At 39.3% G+C, this 21,988-nt stretch overlaps 1 protein-coding gene across 1 annotated transcript in view; it reads left to right on the forward strand.

Annotated features, from left to right (window-relative positions):
• Positions 1-2,258: 2,258 nt before the first annotated feature.
• IREB2 (iron responsive element binding protein 2) overlaps positions 2,259-21,988 on the forward strand; it is a 40,468-nt gene continuing 20,738 nt past the window's right edge. The window contains exons 1-7 of the mRNA XM_080930303.1: positions 2,259-2,365; positions 3,774-3,863; positions 15,644-15,809; positions 16,631-16,768; positions 18,118-18,336; positions 20,407-20,476; positions 21,020-21,203. Of these exons, the coding sequence (XP_080786429.1) occupies positions 2,347-2,365; positions 3,774-3,863; positions 15,644-15,809; positions 16,631-16,768; positions 18,118-18,336; positions 20,407-20,476; positions 21,020-21,203 (886 nt within the window). The 5' untranslated portion in view covers positions 2,259-2,346. The remainder of the gene's footprint in view (positions 2,366-3,773; positions 3,864-15,643; positions 15,810-16,630; positions 16,769-18,117; positions 18,337-20,406; positions 20,477-21,019; positions 21,204-21,988) is intronic.

A 21,988-nucleotide genomic window follows, 5' to 3' on the forward strand; every position in this document is an offset into this window, starting at 1 on the left:
AAATTTAATTGGGCATGTTAATTGGGTTGGCCAAAGGGGACTTTTGATTTCAATATTTTAATAGCTGGACCTTTGTTGTCAGCCTCAGGAGGAAGAAGTGGCCATATTAGGGAACAGACCTTGGTTGTTAGTATTAGGATATAATCTACCAGTGTTTAGCAAGGCAGAGGGGATGGAGAAGGACAGGGCCTGCCAGAGCCATGTTTGCCAAACTTGGGCAGGCTAGAGTCCCTTTTCGGGTTATATGGTGAATACAGATCAGCCAGGGCTACACAGCAAGACTGTATCTCAAAACAAAGAAAGAAAAAGATAAAACAATTAAACAATTGGCAAAAAATTTAAATTTGGTTGTACATAATATCAATGTTTGATTATAGACTATTAATAATGTTTATTCTTCAAATGCATAAAATATAAATAATAACAGTATTGTACCAATGCTAAATTTCTTGAATTTAATTGTTGTAGTGTGGTTCTATGAAAGACTATCCTGGGTATGTGTGGGGGGGGGGGGCTGGAGAGATGGCTCAGCAATTAAGACCACTTGTGCTCTTGTAGAGGACCTCAGCTTAATTCCCAGAACTACAACAAATTTTCAAAAGCTCAAACTAAATAGTGAAAACCATGAGATCTGAGAGATAGGCTGGCAAACAAGATGACCCATCACCCTCTTCTGGCCTCCTTGGGTACCTGCACACGTATGATATATACTAATGTTGAGATACACACATAAATAAATCTTTGAAGTGTAAAAAGAAAAACCTGAGTCTTGAAAGAGTGGGTAAGGGTTAGCCAACAGTGCACAGAAGTGTCCCAAGAGAAAGGAAACTGAGATATTCTAGAAGTACTAGGCAATTCAGCCTTGGGAGCATGGGATATAAACATGAGCTCTTGCTTCTGTCTGAATGCTTTTCAAATCCAGGGTCAGCTTCTTGGTATGTGAGTTTGATTACTGTGCCCTTCTTAGTTTGTTTCAGTTTCATAGATATGATTATAAGAATAGTCATGCCTTAGAGACTTGCTGAGAAGATTGTCACAGTTGTCAGGACCAGGGTGGTTAATGAGGGAAACAACCAGGAAGTAAGTAAATCAAGTGGACTTCTATCAACAGTAATGGAAGAGAAGAGTCAAGGACAGCATGCTGGGTTGTGCTTAGGCAGTGGCTTTTGCCGGTACAGGTCACACAAAAGCACTCACTGGCTTGGGTGGTGGTGGTTGTGCTGATTATTTTGGAGAGGTTTTGAATGTGAGGTGCCTGTGGTAACAAGAATATATTCCTCTAAGCTTAGAAGAAGGGTTTGAGTTATAGGTAGGTTAGGGAGCATCAGCAAATGAACGGATGCCAGTAGAGAGGTGAAGTGAGCCAGAGAAATGAAATCTGGTGCAAAACTTAAATCATGAAATAGCGTTAATGCCAGTACATTTAATGGCTGGGCCGAGAAAGGCCCTGGCATAGGAGACTGAGATGAAGCAGGCTTAGAGGCAGGAAGTACAGAATCGTTTTGCAATTATGGAAGCTGCTGGAGTATGTCTTAACATACGAAACAAACAGCTAAAGCAAGGTCTGGGAAATGTATTAGCACATAGTTACGCCTACCTTTATCAAAGGCATTTTTGGAAGCGGTAACCAGTCTGGGAAGGAATAGGGGTGAGAAAGAGAAGGGCAAACCAGACAACTCCAAAGAGTCGGCTAACCAAAAGACAGAAGCAGACTGTGCCAGAGATTTAAGACACCATCACGATTAACTGCTCCTGGGAAAAGAAAGATTGAAGATATAGGAAAATGTGGAAATTTTAATTCATTCAATAATTGCCTATGTGTCCCATGAACCCGACCTTGTTCTCTTGAGAATGCGCGAGTGGGCGCCTATCGCTTAACACATGGCTTTACAAGGAGAACTTGAGTCCCAATCCTGACTCTTTCTTCCAAAAGACACCCTGCAGACACTGCTGGACCTCAAAACCTCATTCAATACCTCTGGGCTACAACAAAGTAACGGAACCTACGGGGTCCCCCGTTGTCAAAGTTACTACCGCTCAGGGCTCCGCCCCGCACCCTCAGCTCAGGAGACCAACAGAGAATGCGCAGAGTCCCTCCTACTAGCTGGCTCCGCCCCCTCTTTCTTTGTTTCGCCGGTCCAAAGATCTCGCGAGAGTTAGCCGGCAAATCCCGCGAGCGCGGACCCCCGGGCCAGCTCTGCGGCTCTCGCGGTGTCTGCGCGAGACTGCTTCCTTCCTCCTTCCCCCTGCCAGTCCGCCCGTCTTCCTCCTTATCTTCCCGGCCCGGCCTCCCCCTCCTCCCTCCCCGCCGGCCCCCTCCCCGCAGGGATAATATGGTCTCCGGCGATGGACTCCCCAAGTGCAGGTCAGTTCCCGGCCGCCGCCTGAGCGTTGGCGGCTGGAGGCGTGCGCTGCCGTAAGCCGTGGCCCTTGCTTTTCTTACGGTCACCCGGGGGGCGGCCGGGCCCTCAGGGCTTGATGATTCTTTCCCTTCGGGGCGGAAGCCGCGAAAGCCAGGCCTCCCCTTCGGCGTCCCGCTCTTCAGCTGGGCGCTTATTCCGCCACTGCCCGGGGCTCGCTGCTTGTTGTCTGCAGCCTCCAGGCCCCCGGGAGTAAGTCCTGGGGCTGGGACAAGCCCACGTCTTTCTCTACCCGCTCCTCTTTTGTGAGCACTGAGGGTTGGAAGACCTGGGTCCCTTGTTTAGGTTTCGCTCTGCTGGCTGTTCATTGCACCCAGCAGTCTAGAGTCTCTCCCTCTTTCTTTGCTCCTGGAAGTGGAGGGGCTGTCGAGGCTGAACGTTAGCCGGTTCCCAGATTATTTATTGCGGCCTCCTCCCCCATCCACCTCCGTCTACAAAAGAAAACATTATCCATTCCGAGTGCACTGTGCTTATCTTTTCTGGGTTTGGAAGGAGGAGGGCTTAGCAATGTTTAAGGGTCTCATCCATCCATGTAATGGGTTCACATAATGAGTTTTTTCTACCCCAAGGTTGCCTCACCCATTCCCACAACACTGGGGGGGGGGCATATTCAATTAGTGCATAACCATTAAGGGTTATGTCTCTTAGAAGAATGTAATGTGCCAATTTGTCGAGATATTTTGATGGTCACTTTAAGAAACATCTTTAGTGTTCTAGCTATTGTTGGATTGTTAATTGCCTTTTGAAAACCTCTAACAATGGTTTCCTCAAAGCCTTCTCTCTGTACTTAAGCATGACTTCTGAATGCTTGTACATCATTTAAACTGTTCTTATTGTCTCTTTGCAGACATTTAACATATTTTTAAGATGGAAAAGCCACTAGGTGGGCATGCCTGTAATCCCAGCATTCGGGAGACAGAGAAAGGATGATTTGCTTATACTTGGAGGCTCTTCTGGGTTGCCCAGTGAGGTTAAGTCCATTTGGGTTACAGTGACACACCCTGTCTCAACTGACAAGGTAGTAAATTAATAAATTATCTTACTAGTTTCTACTTGACAAGAGTCACAGTTTAGCTGTGCTCTTGCAGAATGATGGAGACTAGTCTTGTGTCTGTGTATGGACTAGTCACTACCTCCATCACTGCCCCATCGTTCAAGTGCCTAGTAGCTACTTGTGGCTCAGAGCTTCCCTACTGGGTAAAGCAAATATGCAACATTTCCATCAGTACACAAGTTCTGCTGAGCAAGGTTTGGGGTGTTTTCTCTTTGAATAAAGTTCTTGGTAACCTTATTTAATGTAGTGTGTTTAATTTATTGTATTTAATGAAAGGTGTTTGTTCTTTTCTTCTCCAGGATACACCTTTGAGTACCTTATTGAAACATTAAATGGCAGTTCACAGAAGAAATTCTTCAATGTACCTAAACTTGGAGGCACCAAGTATGGTAATGTTGCTTTACATTTTTCGTGGCCTTTAGTTTCTAGTAGTTATAATGCATTGGTCAAGGTGAGCTGACAACATTTTACATTTATTTCCACCATGTGGCAACAGGGACACCTAGCTATGTTTCATGTTTACAAACTTCCTTTGGGACTTCTGGTTGAGGAAAATAGAAACCATGACTTGATTGATTTCCCCTTTAAAATGTCTAAATTTTTAACCAAAGAGGCTAATCTTATTTTTAAAAGAAAGCATAATATTTTATAGTGACTTAATGTGTGTGGTATCTTTTTCAACAGTTAGTGCCTCCAGTTATTTTGATTTTTGGTTTTTTAGGACAGGCTTTCTCTGTAGAACATGACTATCTTGTTTGTCACTCACTCTGTAGACCAGGCTAGTCTCAAACTCAAAGATTCATCTGCTTCTACCTCCCAAATGCTAAGATCAAAGGCATGGACCACAACTACCCAGAGCCTCTGATTATTCTTTATATCATCCTTAAATAGAATCATCAACTGAGACCACTGGTTCAAATTGTTCATCATTTCTAGGTGTGATTCTCTGACACTTTGGTAAACATTTTCACATTCCTAATTGGGGCTAAATCTTTCATTGAGTTCTCAGAAGAATGAACATGGTTACCCTCTCGGCCATTGGATGGATGGAGTCTAAATTTTGATTTTCAGTTGTCATTTGTTTTGAGACACGATCTCATTAGTGGCCCAGGGTGGCCTTGAACTTTCTGTCATTCCTGTCTCAGCCTAAGTGCTGGAATTGAAAGAAGGCCCCACCAAGCTCAGCTTTTGATTCAGTTGATAGTTGAGCAACTTTTCTGACCAGACAAAGAATACAAAACCTGTTTGGAAGAATGGTTGCTGGTGAACTTTTTTCTTAAAACTTTTATGAAAAAAAATTTTATGGCCAGCCTTCTACAGTTTGAAGAGAGGTTTTCTTTAGTCCTGTTTTATTGCTCCTTTATAAATGCTGCTCCTCAAAAATAACTGTTACTTAGAATGACAGCATTAGCCTTTACCTTCTTTTGCAGTAATTTGTATTGATAAGAGTATGGATATTTTCTTATATTTTATGTCTTTTATTTATTTTATCCCATAAGTAATGATGATTTTGTATTGGTTTTAGAAAATCATTTACCAAAATAGGAAGGGGGCAGTGGTTCAGTAGGTAAAGTGCTTGCCACATAGCATGTGGACTTGAGTTCAGACCTGCAGCTCTCACATACAAAGCTCAGCATAGTCATGTGTGTCTGTAATTCCAACTCTCCACAGGTCGACTCAGGTCGGACCATGGCTCATTTGCTATTTCCCCAGCCTTTCTAACCCAAACAGCAATGCTCTCTAGGTGAGAGAACCTATCTCTTAGAGAATAAGGTAGAGAGCAATAGTGAAAACACCTAACATTGATCTCTGTATATAGACACTTGCACACAGGCATATCATTCATTCATACATACATATACATATCTATTTTATACACGCACACAATAGGTTTTTCATAAGCTCTTTTCTTCAAAACCTGATTCTGTGTAGTTACTTTTCTGTTGGCTATAAGGTACCACAATCAAGACAACTTACAGAAAATGTTTATTTGAGGCTTACAGTTTCAGAGGTTTAGACTCCATAACCATCATGGCAGGGAGCTTAGCAGCATGCTGTCAGGTATGCACAGTGTGGTGCAGAAGTCGAGAAGTTCGTGTCTTGAGATGCAGAAGGGCAGTGGGGCCAGCTCCAATCTTTGGAAACTTGGACGCCTGTCCTTAGTGACATGCCACCTCCCAACAGTTCCACTGACTAGGGACCATTCTCATTTAAGCCACCTCACTGGCCGCAAGGGATTTTGGGGTTTGATTGATTTTGCCTTTTAGATAGTAATATGTAGCCGATCCTATTCTGGAACTCACTGTGTAGCCCAGGCTGGCCTCAAAGTTCTGATTTTCCTGCCTCCATTTCCCAAGTACTGAGATTACAGGTATGTCTGTCACCACATGGGATTTAGGCAGTGCTAGGGGTCAAATCCAGGGCTTCTTGCATGCTAAGCAAGCACTTTACCAACTAAATTACGTTTTTATTCACGTAAAAAAAAAATTAACCCAATTTAAATGACTAATAAAAGACCAATTTAAATGACTAATAAAAGACCGTATATAGGGGTTTTTTTGTACTTGAAAATAAATAATTTCTATGAATAATTTATGGAAATGTGCTTGAAGATGACCCATAAACACAGAATTAGGGTATCGAGCAATTTTAACACAGAAGGAGATGATTAATAATGTAAAAGTTAATTTATGTCTGATGGAAGATATGCTGTTATGCACATTTTTATGGAACGTTTTCTTAGGATTACAATGTTTATTATAACCATAAGAAAAGTACTTTTAAAACCAATTTTTGGTTTCTTGGTTATGAGAAAAGGTAGAATTGGTTGAGAATAGATAAGTAAGCCAGCCTATTCCATCTGCTTTGCTAACCTAATGCCCTTCATAGTCCTTAGTTGAGGTGTACCACAAATTAATTTCTGTGCCCCTTCCCCCTTTGTAGTGCCATTTTATCTTATTATAAAAAATTACTTATTTTTAGAGACGGGGTCTCCAGGTAACCATAGCTGTCCTATAACTTACTATGTAGACCACGGTAGCCACAATCACAGATGAGCCTGCTTCTGTCCATTGTATTTTTGGCTTCTTCCATTTATATTCAGGGTGTGGAAGTGGACACTGCTGAAACATTAACTGTATTGTGAGCTGACACAATTTCCCATTTGGACAGTTCTGAGTTGCCTCTTTGGTACCTTTAGTATACTGACTAGAAACTTAAGAGATCTTTGTGATTGTCTTCTCAGAGTTTAAAAATACACATATTCCCAAGGCAGAGAACGGTCTCAGTTGCTTGTAATAGAGTCTGCTTTCTGAAGCAGTTGAATTGCCATTGAACCAAGGGTATGTGGATGGCAGTTAATCTCAGATAATTACAGAGAGCAGCATTATAAAAGCAGGAGTGAACTTGTTAGTAATGGGGAAGACCGTGAAGAGACTGGCTAGTATAGCATATTTATTTTTTAACTAGTATGAAGCCTCAGGCCTTTTATTTTAGGTCATCTCATCTTTTCTTTTTTTTTTCCCTGACTACTTACTTGCTTAACTATAGTAAGTAGAAGTATAGCCAGCACTGTATTCATACCTACATTTTTAGCCAGGCATGGTAGCACATGTCTGTTGGCCAGTGTCAAGAGATCATAGGCTCCAGGCTAACCTGAACTACATAGGTTCTGTCTCCAAATACCAAGGGGTGAGAATATAGCTTGGTGGTAGACCATGCACAAAGCCCTGGGTTGGATTCCCAACACTAGAAACAAAACAAAATGAAAACCAGCTCCTACACTGCGTTCTCTGAAAGGAACCTATACTTAACATTTTATTAGAGTGTTTTGTGGTTTATAAAAATTTCAAACAAGATACGACCTTCACAGATAAAATAGAAAATGACTTTTTGTTTTGTTTTAGTTTATGAGACAGTGTTTTTTTGTGTAACAAAATCCTAGCTATCCTGGAACTCTGTAGATCAGGCTGGCCTTGAACTCAGAGATCCTCCTGCCTGTGCCTGGGATTAAAGGCATGCACATCATGCTCAGGGAGAGGCACATCTTTATAGACATGTATAAAGCATGAATATTCTTACAGTTGTATTGCTTTGTGACCTTTTTCACTTAATATATCATGCACATCTTTCCATGTCATTCAATACAGGTATTCCTGCTATCTGAATCTGCTTAGTTTCTAAGTCAAGGAGTGTGAGTTCCAGTAGAAAGGGCTAGTTGTACTTTGCTACAGCTTTTAATGGTTACACAGTAAAGTTGTTACTAGCTTTTTCTACTATATTTCCTCTATTCCCACCTCCTGCAGATGGAACTCAGAGCCTTAACACTTGTTAGGCTAATGTGGTACTATTAGTCTACACACACAATTTTAATCCAAGCTATTAATACATAGTATTGTTATGTTGAAGTTGTGTAATTCCTTTCACCTCCATCACACACTTTTATTTTCATACTCCTCCTATATGCTGTCCCAGTCTCTACCATGGACTATAAAGAACAAATACTTTGCTAGAAAATGATACTATGTTTTCCAGATATGCAGATAGCAGAGGAAAAGTATAGTCATCTCAAAACCAGTCATAGCCAGAGGCTGTTTGTAATTTGAAATCTGCTTGGTCTTGATATTTCTGTTTTTTACTGCCTACCTGAGCCTTTATCTGTATAATTCACTGTACTGACTTTGAATAATTCCCAATATGTCCAGTGGACTGTTCTTTATGCATTGTAAATGGCTTGCTATCTAGCTAAGGTAATTCTGGGTGACTTTTTCACCTATTGCTTTAACTGGATTTATCAATTTTCCTTTGCTGATGCAGTTATCCTGCTGGAAGGATATGCATTCTCTAATTTGTATCTTCCTTGGACTCTGGGAAGGATTGTGGGTTGGGTAAGCAGTGAGACAGTTTGCCTACAGTATGTGTACATAGTACATATGTTTGTAAAGATTACCTAATGTGATTCTGTAGATATCAGGTACAATTTTACATTTAACTTGGTACATTATGTTCAAGAGTTTGACTTGTTTTACTTTTTAATTTCTGTTTCTGATTATACTCTTAGATTATAAAAATGTGACAGTAGCTTAGCCAAAGTAGAATTTATTGTGTTGGTATACAGCTCCCAGGCTAATTAAATCTGGTTGTCTCTTAAGAAAATAGAGAGTGGGCCAATACTGATGGTATTCTTTGTTTTGTCTTCCAGGGACTTCATAGTTCTATCCTCCCTACTCAGATCACTTGATTGAAAACAAGCCATCTATGTCTGCTTACTTTGTAAATAGCTCCAAATTCCAAATAAGAAACCTCAGTTCCTAGCTCAGGTTTTTATTTTGTTTTTGTTTTTATTCCTTCCTAGGATGATTCTTATTCAAGCTGGGCTTGAACTCCTTATTTAGCTGAAGACAACTTTGAACTTCTGATATTCTCACCTCCACTTCCTGAGTGCTGGGATTATAGGCATGCTATTTATGTGGTTTTGGAGAGCAAGCCCAAGATTTGTGCATGCTAGGAAAGCTTTCTGTCAACTATGGCTGAGACATATCCTCAACTCTATATTGCCTAGTCTTGTTGCAGTCGTTTAGCCTGGGAATCTGGGTTTGCCTTTCATCAACTTCTACTCACATACGAGAGCAGACTCTTAGAACTAGACCTACTCAGTTATTGCTAACAAGGATACTTATGTTTCCTGAGTCTATTTTAGAAGTGTGACAAATTAACATTTTCTCAGCTTAAATTACCAATATCTGTAAAGGGTTAACTTTATAGATTCATAATTGTAGAAATTCCCACTAAGAAGCAAAGTCTGTCTCTTAAAACCCTTAATTCATTTATTCAGCTTACATCTATTAGGTACTCACATTATATCTAGCAAATGAGAGATAGCCAAAATAGCATCGTTGTGCTAAAGAAAGCTCAGTTTTCTATGTGAGAAAGGTACTGTAAGGGCTTTAGTATGTTTTAACAGTCTGGGCCCAATCAGGTTTATTGGTTTGAGCCAGCTGATGAAAGTCTGTGAGTGCTAGACCAGCAGTTCTTAACTGATGGTGGAGGACGCCTAAGACTATTAGAAAACACAGATATTGACATTATGGTTTTTAACAGTAGCAAAATTACAGTTAGAAGTAGCAATAAAATACTTTTATGTTTGGGAGTCACTACAGCATAAGTAACTGTATTAAAGGGTTTAAGTATTAGGATGGTTGAGAATCACTGTGGTAGACTATAGTCTACCCTCTGGAGAACATGACCAAGCAGTCAATAGTCCGTGATATGAATATATAACCAGGGGTCTTTCTATGCCTGCCCCAGTTCCCGAATATTGACACAGAGACTGTTTTTATTTTGAAGCTTTTGGCCTTACAGCTAGGCATTGTTTATCGGAGCTCTTAGTTATCCCATTTATACCAATCTAAGTTCTTCCATATGGCTAGTTAGTTACCTCTCCTTTCCAGCCTGCTTCTTCCTCCATGTCCAGCTGGTTGAATCTTCCCTCGTTTGACTTCTTCTCGGAGTTCCTTTTTCCAGAAAGCCCACCTATTTATTCTGCATTTTGCTATAGGTCAGAGGCTTTTTCTTTTAACCATCAGAAGGTAATGGAGAACACTGTTTACAAAATGCAAAGGCAGAAGATGCTTAACAATAACAAAATCTGGTCTGTAATCAGATTTCTGCTGGTTCAGAAATCAGCATTTGGGGGGCTGGAGAGATGACTCAGCGGTTAAGAGCACCAACTGTTATCATAGAGGTCCTGAGCTCAATTCCCAGCAACTACATGGTGGCTCACAACCATCTGTAATGGAATCTGATGCTCTCTTCTGGACTGTCTGACAACTGCAGTGTACTCACATATATAAAATAAATAAATCTCTTAAAAAATACACTTCATTTTTTAAAAAATCAGCATTTGAGTAATACAAGGATAATCTTTACACAGCTCACAGAAACATTACTGCAGCATGGATGTGCTTTAGGAAAGCAGGTGCTGGTACAGGCACAAGTCCTTTCAGAGTTTATGGGCCATGTTGAGATTTGGAGAAAAAAAATAGGACTTTTCATGTCACATCTCCAGGAAGATTCCAGGTAGAGTCTAGGCTCTGGCATGGGAACAAGAGGCTTTCTTTGTGGTCATGTCTTTGTCCAGAAGCTGGCACCATATTAAGGCTCTTCAGTGACACTGAGAGGCACCAGTTCCCATTTCAGAAAGACCATGGTGAAATTGACAACTATGTTTTTGTTGTTTTAAAATAATTTTGAAGATCTTTGTCTTAGTATATTCTGTTGCTATGAAGAGACACCACGACCAAAGCGACTGTTATAAAAGAAAGCATTTCGTTGTGGGCTGGCTTACAGTTTCAGAGGTTTATAGTCCATTATCGTGGCAGGGAACACGGCAGATAGATAAATGTTGCTGAGCATTATATGTCCTGATCTGTAGGGTGGAGGGAGGGAGAGAGACAAATAGACAGACACTAAGCTTGGCATTGGCTTTTGAAATCTTAAATCTCACCCTCAGTGACAGTTGCTTCAGCAAGGCCATACTCCTAATCCTTTGAATCTTTTCAAATAATATCACTACGTAGTGACTAAGCATTCAAATATATGAGCCTAGGGGGGCCATTCCTACCACAATAGGCATGACTCATTTTAACTGTAACATCGTAAAGATTAATAACTCTAGTGACCAGACAGTGTAGCACTAGATGATTAGTAGTTATGTTTATTTTAATGTTGTTTTTGAAATTGAGTCTCAGTGTGAAGCTCTGGCTGTCTTGAGACTCACTGTAATAGACCAGGCTGGTCTTAAACTCAGGAGCTCTGTCTGCCTCTACCTCCCAAGTGCTGGGACTAAAGGAATATGCCATTATGCCTGGCGCTTACTTGTTTTTGAGAAATGTCTGCTGAATGAATGCCCACATTTGAATAGCCATGGTTTGTGAGTTGCTTCTTCAAGTGAAAACTTGGGGGGAAAAATGGCTACTTCATTTGTGTACAAACTTTGTTGACTTGCTGAGGCTAATAGAACTCTTAACTAGGTGTAGTAGATGTGATGTCAAAGACAAAAATGACATTAGGGAGAATATGGAGATACAGAAACTTCATTCATTACTTGTGGGACTATAAAAGAATACCACCATTTTGGAAGCTAGTTGGGCTGTTTTTTAAAAAGTTGGGGGTTTGGAAATATAACTCAGTAGCATGTTTGCTTAGCACATACTCAACCCTCCTTAGCACCAGTAAATGAATGAACAAATGGTTAAGCATAAATTGATCATATGACCTATTATATATGCACGGTATTCTTTTCAAAAAATATGTTTTTAATCATCATTTTATGTATTTGGATATTGTGCCTACATGTTATATTTGCCCTGTGTGTGCCTGGTGCCTGTGAAGGTCAGAAAAGGATGTTGGATCCCCTGGAGTTGGAGTCACAGATGGTTGTGAGTTACATACAGACTGTGGGTGCTAGGAATTGGACTCAGTACTCTTAATAATAAGCCCTGTTCATAGTATTCTTACCTAACTACCCAAGAAAAATCAAAGTGTGTAATATTTGGAAGTATTATTCATAGAGCTAAAAATTGTACGACTTAGATATCCTTTAGTTGGTAAACTGAAGCACAATTTGGTGTGTGATGTAATTTAATGAAAGAAAATTAATTGTTAAAGATACATAATATAGTAGGGATGAACTTTAAAAGTAAGATCAATGAAAAGAAAGCCAGACACAAAAGATGTTTTTGTATTATTCCATCTGTCTAGAAAAGATGAAGAGTAGACACACTTGGAAGGTTCCTAGGGTTGCAGAGGAAGGTGTGAGAATTAACTCTAAATGGCCAGGAAGAAAGCTATTAAGTTTATGAAACTTCTAAAACTCACTTATGATGCTAATTGTAAAACCTGTCACATTTACTAAAAATATTAATTGTTCACTTGAAAAGGGTAAAGAATATAAGATATGGAAAATATGTCTCAATTTAATTATTTTATTTAAATTTGAAATTCTTGAATTAGAGAAGTGGTACAGACCAGCTGAACACACTGGGAAACTAAGTGTTCTGTGACTTTTCCTGGAGAAACTTGAGCAATGCCTCTTCACCCCGGATAGGGATGCGACAGAGCAAAGAGGCAGTTCCACTCCAGTCACCCTTGCTGAACCAGGGGCTATTTGAGTTACTTGCAGGGACATGGGATGCTCATAAAGGTGCTCTAGAAGACTCTCCTCTCTTCCAGCCATTGTTTACTGCTTAGAGGAAGGGTCTTGTGACTTTTGTAAATTTAGTTCCCTTCCTAGTCTTCTGGGCCTCCCACCACTTTCCAGGAGAGAATGTTTCTTTCAGTATGAAGGATTCAGCTACATAGTACTTTTATCTCTTCCTCCTGCTCTTACATTCTTTCCAGTCCTTCTGTAGCAGTATTTTCTGGTCTTGGGTGGAGATGGAGGGTGTAATGTGGATGTCTCATTTTCTCCTATTTATAGGTTAGCATTGGGCCACTATGCTATAGGAATAGTCACTTACTCTTGGCAGTTTGATTGGTTGAGTCTCTACAGTAATCACCTCTCACTGCAAAAAATTTGAAAGGACTCCATCTGTAACTGACAGAAGTAGTAAATACAAATGTCTAGGAGGCAGTTTACAGGCACATAACATCTGTTTTTAAAACTGTACCAGCAGTCTTCCCACCAGGGCATATGGCCTCTGCAGCCACAGGTCCTGGCTTACAGACCAAACAAGATCCCTTGCTTATGGAGTGGACGTTAAGTCATAAGTCAGTGACAGTCAGTGCCATTATTTACTAGTGGCATGTTCACTGTACAGTGCTCAGGGACCATACCCAAGCATGTATGTCAGTGACAGTTTCATCCATTTCTGGCATGTAACCAGTAGTTGTGGTAATAGCTTTTATGACTTGGGCCTGGCTGACCAGCAGCTTATAGGGAGGTAACCTGCCCTTGTTAAATTTGTAAATAATAATGGTTTCTAAACATTCTTTCTCTTCTCCCCAATCCTTCAAACTCTTAACTGCTAATTTTACTGTTCTTCCCAATGTTTTTCCAAAACTATAAGATGCTTAGCATTATGTAATTGTGTGTGTGTGTGTGTGTATACATATATATATGTATGTATGTATGTATATATATAATACTATGAATAGGATCTCTTAAGGCCTACCTATATCTTTCCAAGAAAGTGACAGTTTGGTTCTAGATTCTGCATCATGGATGAGAGCTACCTTGTTTGGCTTTCTGTAACCCAGTAATTCTTCATTAGCCATTGTGCTTTTTCATCTTGGGATGTTGTCATTGGGTTAGTGCATCTCCCCATACCTCATGAACTAGATGATGTGTTTTGCTGTTTAGCCTGACTATGGAAAGGAGAGTGGAGCTTAGTCTTTATGATAGATTTGAATCCTCAAGCAGTCTTCCCTCCCCAATAAAATCTACAGTCAATTTACACAGTTTAGGTATGCTCAGGGTATGGGAAAATAACTACCCACTATTAAGATGAACTTTGTCTTTTCATGTGTATCCCTACCCCTTGATGAATTGTTGCTCTGGTTTTAAAGTCTTCCAGGGGCTCACAAGCACTGTTTAGCTTCTTGTTCATTTTCCCCCTAGGAATACCAGCTCTGTCCAAAGCTGGGTACATTTCTAAGATCCCAGAGAGGCCCGTTTATCTGCTTTATCCTTTTATCACTTCTTGATAGCTATAGCACTTTATAAACCTGATTTAAAAATCAGGTCCTAGAGCCTCTTCTATTTCCTTAAGACTGTATCTTACTGTAGGACTCAGCAAAGCCCCTGAAACTTCATTTTCCTAACTGTGTGTGAAATTTTATCAGGCCCAGAGAGCTGAACATCACTCAGAAGTCCAGTCCCTTCAGTAATGGCTATTGTTTATTGCTTTCAGGGACTGTTATGCATGAGACTGCCATATCACAGTGTATTAGTATCCTTCATGGTTTATGTTAGTAAATCCACTAGAGACTGATTTTCCTTATTGTCTTAGTTTGGGGTTTATTCCTGTGGAGAGACACCATGGCCATGGCAACTTTTATAAAGGAAAACATTTAATTGGGGCTGGCTTACAGTTTAAGAGGTTTAGTACATTATCTTGGACTAAATATGGGAAATAAGGCAGCGTCTAGGCAGCCATAGTGCTGGAGAAGGAGCTGAGAGTTCTACATCTTGATCTGTAGGCAGCAGGAGACTGTGTGCCACCCTGGGTATAGCTTGAGCATAGGAGACCTCAAAGCCCACCCTACAGTGACACACTTTTTCAACAAGGCCACAGCTTCTCCAGCAAGGCCACACTTCCTAATAGTGCCACTTCCTATGAGCCGAGCATTCATGCTCATGAGTCTATGGGGGCCAAACCTATTCAAACCACCACGTTTATACCTCAGATTATAGAGCTTTTGTTTCAAGAAGAGACAAGTAGCTTTATTACCCAGCGTTTTCACTGTTGAAGGGTCAGCTTACACTTCCATATCGCTGTTCATCACCAGAGGAAGTCAGGACTGGAACTCAAGCAGGTCAGGAAGCAGGAGCTGATGCAGAGGCCATGGAGGGATGTTACTTACTGGCTTGCTTCCCCTGGCTTGCTCAGCCTGCTTTCTTATAGAACCCAGGTCTAGCAGCCCAGCAATGGCACCACCCACAATGGGCAGGGCCCTTCCCCCTTGATCACTAGTTGATAAAATGCCTTACAGCTGGATCTCATGGAGGCATTTCCTCAACTGAGGCTCCTTTCTCTGTGATAACTCCAGCTTGTGTCAGGTTGACACAAAACCAGCCAGTACAGGAACAAAAGCAAGAGCTTGAAGCATGCCAGAAAGCTGGCATGCACTCTGGCTCCCTTTCTTCTCCAACCCAAGACTGACTGTCCCATAGTGGGCTGGACCCTCCTATACCAATTGATAATCCAGACAGTCCCCAGTATGTATACCCACAGGCTAATTTGATCTACATAATACCTCAGCTGATTATCCCAGGCTGTGTCAAGTTCACAATTGAGACTAACTGGGACAATAGGGTTGTCTTTATTACTGTATTCAAATGATACTACATGCTTCTCAATATGTATTTATACTGGGGGTATTATTATTGTACTTTTTGCAGTGTATAGACATGGGTTCTTGTTTATAGTAATATTTTATCTTCAATCAGATATTCTGCCTTATTCAATACGGGTCCTATTGGAAGCTGCTGTACGGAATTGTGATGGCTTTTTAATGAAAAAGGAAGATGTTATGAATATTTTGGACTGGAAAACCAAACAAAGCAATGTTGAAGTGCCCTTTTTCCCTGCCCGTGTTATTCTTCAAGATTTCACGTGAGTGACGGCATCGTTTTAAATTACTTACTTGTATTGACAGTGCAGTGGTCTCTAACTTGATGGCCTTGTTCCCACATGTGGAATCCCCAGTATGGGAAGACTTGGTTAAAAATCTACAGTTATCATTCTTAAATAGCCTTCCATCACAGAATAATGTCCAGATTCTTTACAGTATCCTGAAAGACTTCTTGTTCTGGCTTCTTATGGGATATATGTTGAAGTGTGAATCTTAAAATAGATGTTGGAAGAGAGCACCCCCTCATCCACTCATACTCATACAAGCCTAGCTTAGGTGCCACTGATCACTAATGCATAGAATCTCCAATATGTTGCTGATGTTGCTGCTTAATGCATATGCTACTGTTTGTAATCAGTAATGTGTCCTGTTTGCCTTATATCCTTGGTATAAAAAATATTGAAGTCCTCTGGTACATGTTTGTTTTACACACACATGCACACGCACACGTGCTCTCTCTCGCTCTCTCAGATGGACAAATGTAAAATGGTAAAGGCTATTACGAATAGCTTTTTGAGATACTGCAAAGACTGTGGGGAAAGGACCAAGAGAAAGGAATTACATGGCCAATTTGGTGTACCTCCAAAAGTTATCTTCTGTCGCTTTTTGGCAGTTCTACTCCTGAGCACTGAAGTTCTTGGATAATACTCAGGGATAATACTTAATAACCCGGGGTTACATCCAGCTTTATATCATAAAGTAAATTATCAAAAATAAACACAAAAAAGAGAGGTTTTTTTTTTTTTTTTTTTTTTTTTATGGAAACAAGTGAGTATTAATTGACTGTTCTTTATTTTTTTAGTGGAATACCAGCAATGGTGGACTTTGCTGCCATGAGGGAAGCAGTGAAAACTCTTGGAGGTGATCCTAAGAAAGTCTACCCTGCCTGTCCGACAGATCTCACAGTTGACCACTCTTTACAGATTGACTTCAGTAAATGGTACTGCAATACAGACGTGTTTGAAGACAGTAGCACTAGTTAACTGAAGTAGGTAGTGTGGAGGTAGGGAACAGTGGTTCTGGCCCAGGGTAAAGCCTGCTGTGCTCAGAACTGACTACTAGTACATTAAAGAAAAACCAGAGGAACTCATGGGTTAGTGTAACTTTCTGTACTTATTCTGAGTTTAAAGCTCCTTTCATATCTCAGTATTTCTGTTACCATGTTTGATAGAAGCAGGCTTATAGAACTTGCTTTTTGGAATTAAAATCCGCATTAAGCTATCTCTTTGAGTTAGGATCCTGTTTAGCTGTGATTGGTCTTGAACCCTGTTTATAAACCAGGCTGCCTCAAACTGCCTCCTCCCAGGTTCTGGGATTACAGTCATGCACTGTCTCAGCCAGCTTCAGTTCCATTTGATTTTTAATTTACTTAACCTTTTAGAGCAAATCTAACAATTTGTCTCTAACTACTTATTGGAAATGCTGAGTCTGCTAAAGCTTTGCTCTCCTTCCACTGACAAAGGGCAGAGTAGAGCAGCTAGCTTTCTTTCTTCCTTCCTTCCTTTCTTCCTTTCTTCCTTCCTTCCTTCCTTCCTTCCTTCCTTCCTTCCTTCCTTCCTTCCTTTCTTTCTTTCTTTCTTTCTTTCTTTCTTTCTTTCTTTCTTTTTACATTCCTTAGAGTTGTAGAATGATACAACACTAAGGAATATAAAAAGGATTCTAAGGATTTATCCTAACTTTTGAGAGAGTTAGTACCATGTATTAAACTTTTAAGTTATTATGTTAAAAAAATGTGTTGTGTACTTTCTCAGAGTTTTTCACACTGGTCTAGAGTATGTAAAATAATTATGAGAGGTGTGGCTTTAATTGCAGTACTTAATTAAACTCAGGGTGGATCTGAGTTCAAGACCAGCCTGCTCTATATAAGGAGTTCAGGCCAGCCAAGGCTACATAGTGAGATTCTGTCTCAAAAACTTAAAATACTTAACAAACTCATCTTTCCTTCTTTTGCATGTCAAATTAAAAGAAATTCATATTTACTCTTTCTCTCCTTACCTTATCTGGGGTGGCAGAGGGTGTGTGATTACATGGGGTATTTAGTATTATGCTTTCACCTTCATGAGTAAAAACTACTTCAATTTGGGTTGGTTGAGAGAGTTGAGACAGTATCTCATTGTGTGACCAAGGTTAGCCTTGTTCCTGTCAGTCTTCCTGCCTTCTGGGCACTGGGATTACAGGTATCACTGAACGTCATTCACTTCCAGATAGTCTTGATGGGATTTTTTTTTTTAAAGTTAAAGTTTTTGTCACTTTGTAAATTATTACTTTGTTTCCATTTTGAAAAAATAGTGCAATACAGAATGCACCGAATCCTGGAGGTGGTGACCTACAGAAAGCAGGAAAGCTCTCTCCACTTAAAGTACAGCCTAAGAAGCTTCCGTGTCGAGGCCAGACTACCTGCCGGGGATCATGTGATTCTGGAGAACTAAGCCGAAACTCAGGAACATTTTCTTCACAGATTGAGAATACGCCTGTCCTGTGTCCTTTTCATTTGCAACCAGTGCCTGAGTATGACGTTGTTTCTGTGAATAGTTTAAGTGCTATGTTATTTTTCAGTTAAGAAAATCACATTTCTCTTGATTACTGTTGTATTACCTTCACAATTTACATTCTAATTTGCTTTCTATATTCAGGTTGGTCTGGAACGCTAGATAGTTTTTCTGCCTTAGCCTTCCAGTTGTTGTCATTAAAAAATGTGTGCCACTATTCTAACCTACTATGAAGTTTTGAAGTTTTGCTCTTAATTATCAGCTTTTTAAAAAATTCAGTAAACAGAGCTGGAGAGAATTTAATAGTTAAGAGTACTTCTTCCTCTTGCAGAAGACTGGGGTTTGATTCCCAGAATTCATGGCAGCTCACAACCATTTCCTCTTCAGGCTCCTGCATGCATGTGGTGCACAGACATATATTCATGCACATGCACATAAAAGTTAAATAAATAAAAACGTAGTAAACAAATACACTTTTGGTTTAAGAAGTATTAAGACATTTAAGGTTTTATGTTGCTAAGAAAAATATTTACACATATGCAAGCCAAATGACATAGTAATTTCGTCCTTCTTTGAATTGGATCTTTGAAGTTCTATTTCTAAAATCTTTGCTTAGTATTTTTATAAACTTTAGATTATAGTGATAACCTATGTCCTTCCTAGGGATTAAATAAACCCTGACAATTTTGTTGTACAGTTCCAACAGTTTTATGTAATAACTACTTATTCTTAATAATCACTTTTTTCTGATTATTAATATTAAGCGTGTTGACTTGAAAGAGCAGCATATATATACAAAGTAACATTCTGATAACACTTATGACTCAGAATGACTAAGAAAACATTTCGTATATAATATGCATTTACCTTCATGAACTTAAATGGTCCATATACATGCAGGAACCCTCAGAAGCTAGAAGAGGGTACCAGATTCCCTAGAACTATAGTTTTAGATGGTTGTGAGATACCTTGTAGGTGCTGGGAACTGAACCTGGGACCATTGCAAGAGCAGTATGTTGTCTTAAGTAGTGAGCTATCCAGTCTCACTAAGTACTGATTTTTAAAAGTTGTCTCTTTATAACTTCAGAATAAGGTGTTTACTGTAGCACTTTTATTTCTAAAAAGGTAACATAATACATTTAAACTCAAATTTGAGTCTCAATTTCAGAATATTTATAGTTTTTGTTTGTGTGAAAATAGTCTTACTGTTTGTAAGTACATTAGTAAAGTGTTAATTGTAAATTTGAAGAAGAAATGGAAGAGTTAGGTAGTTGAAAATTTACCATCTAGCCACTAATTTGAAATCATGTGATAATCTAACACACACAAAACATTTTGTAGCACTAAGTACTGTGAAGTAATAGGAGGGACTTTAGAATACCATTCCCTAAGGATGTAGTAAAACCTCTGCAATATGATGTGGCTACAAAAAATTCACTTGGCAGTGAATTAGTAAAATAAGCTTTGCTTTTTTAAAAGTTCACAAAGAATTACAATTTTTAGAACCTAGGTTATATACAATTAACTTTTATTGATAACTCCAGAAAAGTCACAAGCTGTTAACAGTTTAGCCAATTTTAAATCCTAAATTTCTGTAAGCTGTATTTATAACCCACAAAATTTACTTATATGAAACAAGTTCCTGTTTTCAGTGAGTTGAATAAAAGACTTTATGACAAGGTCTCTTTAAACTGTAAGGTGATGTTCATATGCCAGCAGTGTTCATTCCCTTCGTTTTAAGTGGCACAAGACCCAAAGGGGTGAGAGTGTGCAGGCTTTCTCTGATGAGACTCACGGTCCCGTTTCCTTCCAGCACCTTAGTCACCTTCACGGTGGTCTGACTGGCCCCCACAGCAGTTTGAGCGCTCGTGTGGACCCTGTCCTTTCAAGTTTGTTCACTGTCTGTTTTGCATGCTCTGTAAGGTAGAAAGAGTTCTCTTGATGAGAAAGAAAACAATTCTGAAAAAAATAGTAACCAGAGAAATTCTTGCAGAGATTTCTTTTTTAAATGTTGACAGTTAAGACTTAAATGCAAGGCAAATGTTTTTTAATAATACATGTATTTAATACCAGCTTTTCATCCTTTTAGACCTGAGACGGTGTTAAAAAATCAAGAAGTAGAATTTGGCAGAAACCGAGAGAGGCTTCAATTTTTCAAGGTATAAATGATTTGGGAAATTCTTGATTAATATTTATAAAATACAGATTCTGAACAGTTTTTAGATTTAGACTTGTCATTAGCAAGTCTAAATTATAGTCATGGGACTTTCTTGCACCACAATATTGGAAACCTCATATTTGGCATGTTTAAACAATAATAATAAAAAGTAATGAAATCAGTGGCTGTATTTTATGTGAGCCATGGACAATATTGTTCATTGGCTTTCCTTGAATTTTAGAGCACAGTTCCTGTCCTAAAGCTTGATAAATAGTTGAGAATGGCCTTGAATTGATTTCTCCTGACTCTGCTCTCCTTACTGCTGGGATTATAGGAATACACCTATGCCCTTTGGGCTTTAATGTTCTTACCAATGCATAGTCTCAATATCAGTGTATTTTTAGTATTTATTATAAACTTGGAGTTGGCCATATTGAACAGTTGGCTAATACTTTTAGTGTCAGTGTTTATGATTTTAATTATGAATTCAAAGTTACACAGTACACTAATAACATTGTACCTCTTCAATCCAAACAAAATATAGTGGAGCTCAGGAGCTTTTGAGAATGTGGCAGTCATCCCTCCTGGAACTGGAATGGCTCATCAAGTGAACTTAGAATATTTATCAAGAGTAGTTTTTGAAGAAAAGGATCTGCTCTTCCCCGACAGTGTAGTTGGCACAGATTCTCACATAACCATGGTGAACGGATTGGGGATTCTTGGGTGGGGTAAGTAAGTATATTTCGTTTCTTTTTAAGAAGAGATACTAAAAATATTATCAGGGGACAGAGAACCTCATTGAAGCAACAAAGGATCAGATTAAGAGTTTGTAAATTATATAGTAAAGGTGATTTATGATAAAAAAATTTTCCCAGTGTCCTGACAGCACCTCAGGCAGTTACCACATTGGTGATGGTGAGGTCCGAGAACTGTTGACAATGACTGTGGTGTCAGTCTCAGAATCCTTCCATATCTCCTGCTACCTTTATATATCTAAATATGCAAGATCATTTTATCAAGTCCTTCATGATCTCGTGTGTCACAGATTTGACCATTACCCCTTTTTCTGAAATGTTACTATTATTAACAGTTGTTTTACGATTAAGCCCAGTTGCCTTCTTGAAATCCCTAATCCTTCTCATCAACTTAAGAATGCCCCACTCTAATTTTTTATAGAGTATTATAACTATTGGATTTTTTTCCCCTTTCTTGGATTCAGTTTATTAGACTAAAGTAGATACAGACTGGATTGTATTTACATCTTGGTGTTTGTTGCTTATTGAATAGTGCAAAACATACTGAGAAAATGCTGATTAAATTTAATAGAAGGGTTAAAATACTAGTTTTCTTAGTTATGTAAGTGGAGTAATCCTTTTAAAAAGGTTCAAGTTCAAGGTCCACAGAGAAAATGTGCTCCACAGAGGAAAAGGCTATGTAAGTCACACTTAAAAAACATGGGAGATTTTTGAAGGTATGTGAATAATTTAAATTGTGCTGATACACTTGTCCTTCT

This window comes from Micromys minutus (assembly GCF_963924665.1).
Source record: "Micromys minutus genome assembly, chromosome: 16".
NCBI lineage: Eukaryota > Metazoa > Chordata > Mammalia > Rodentia > Muridae > Micromys > Micromys minutus.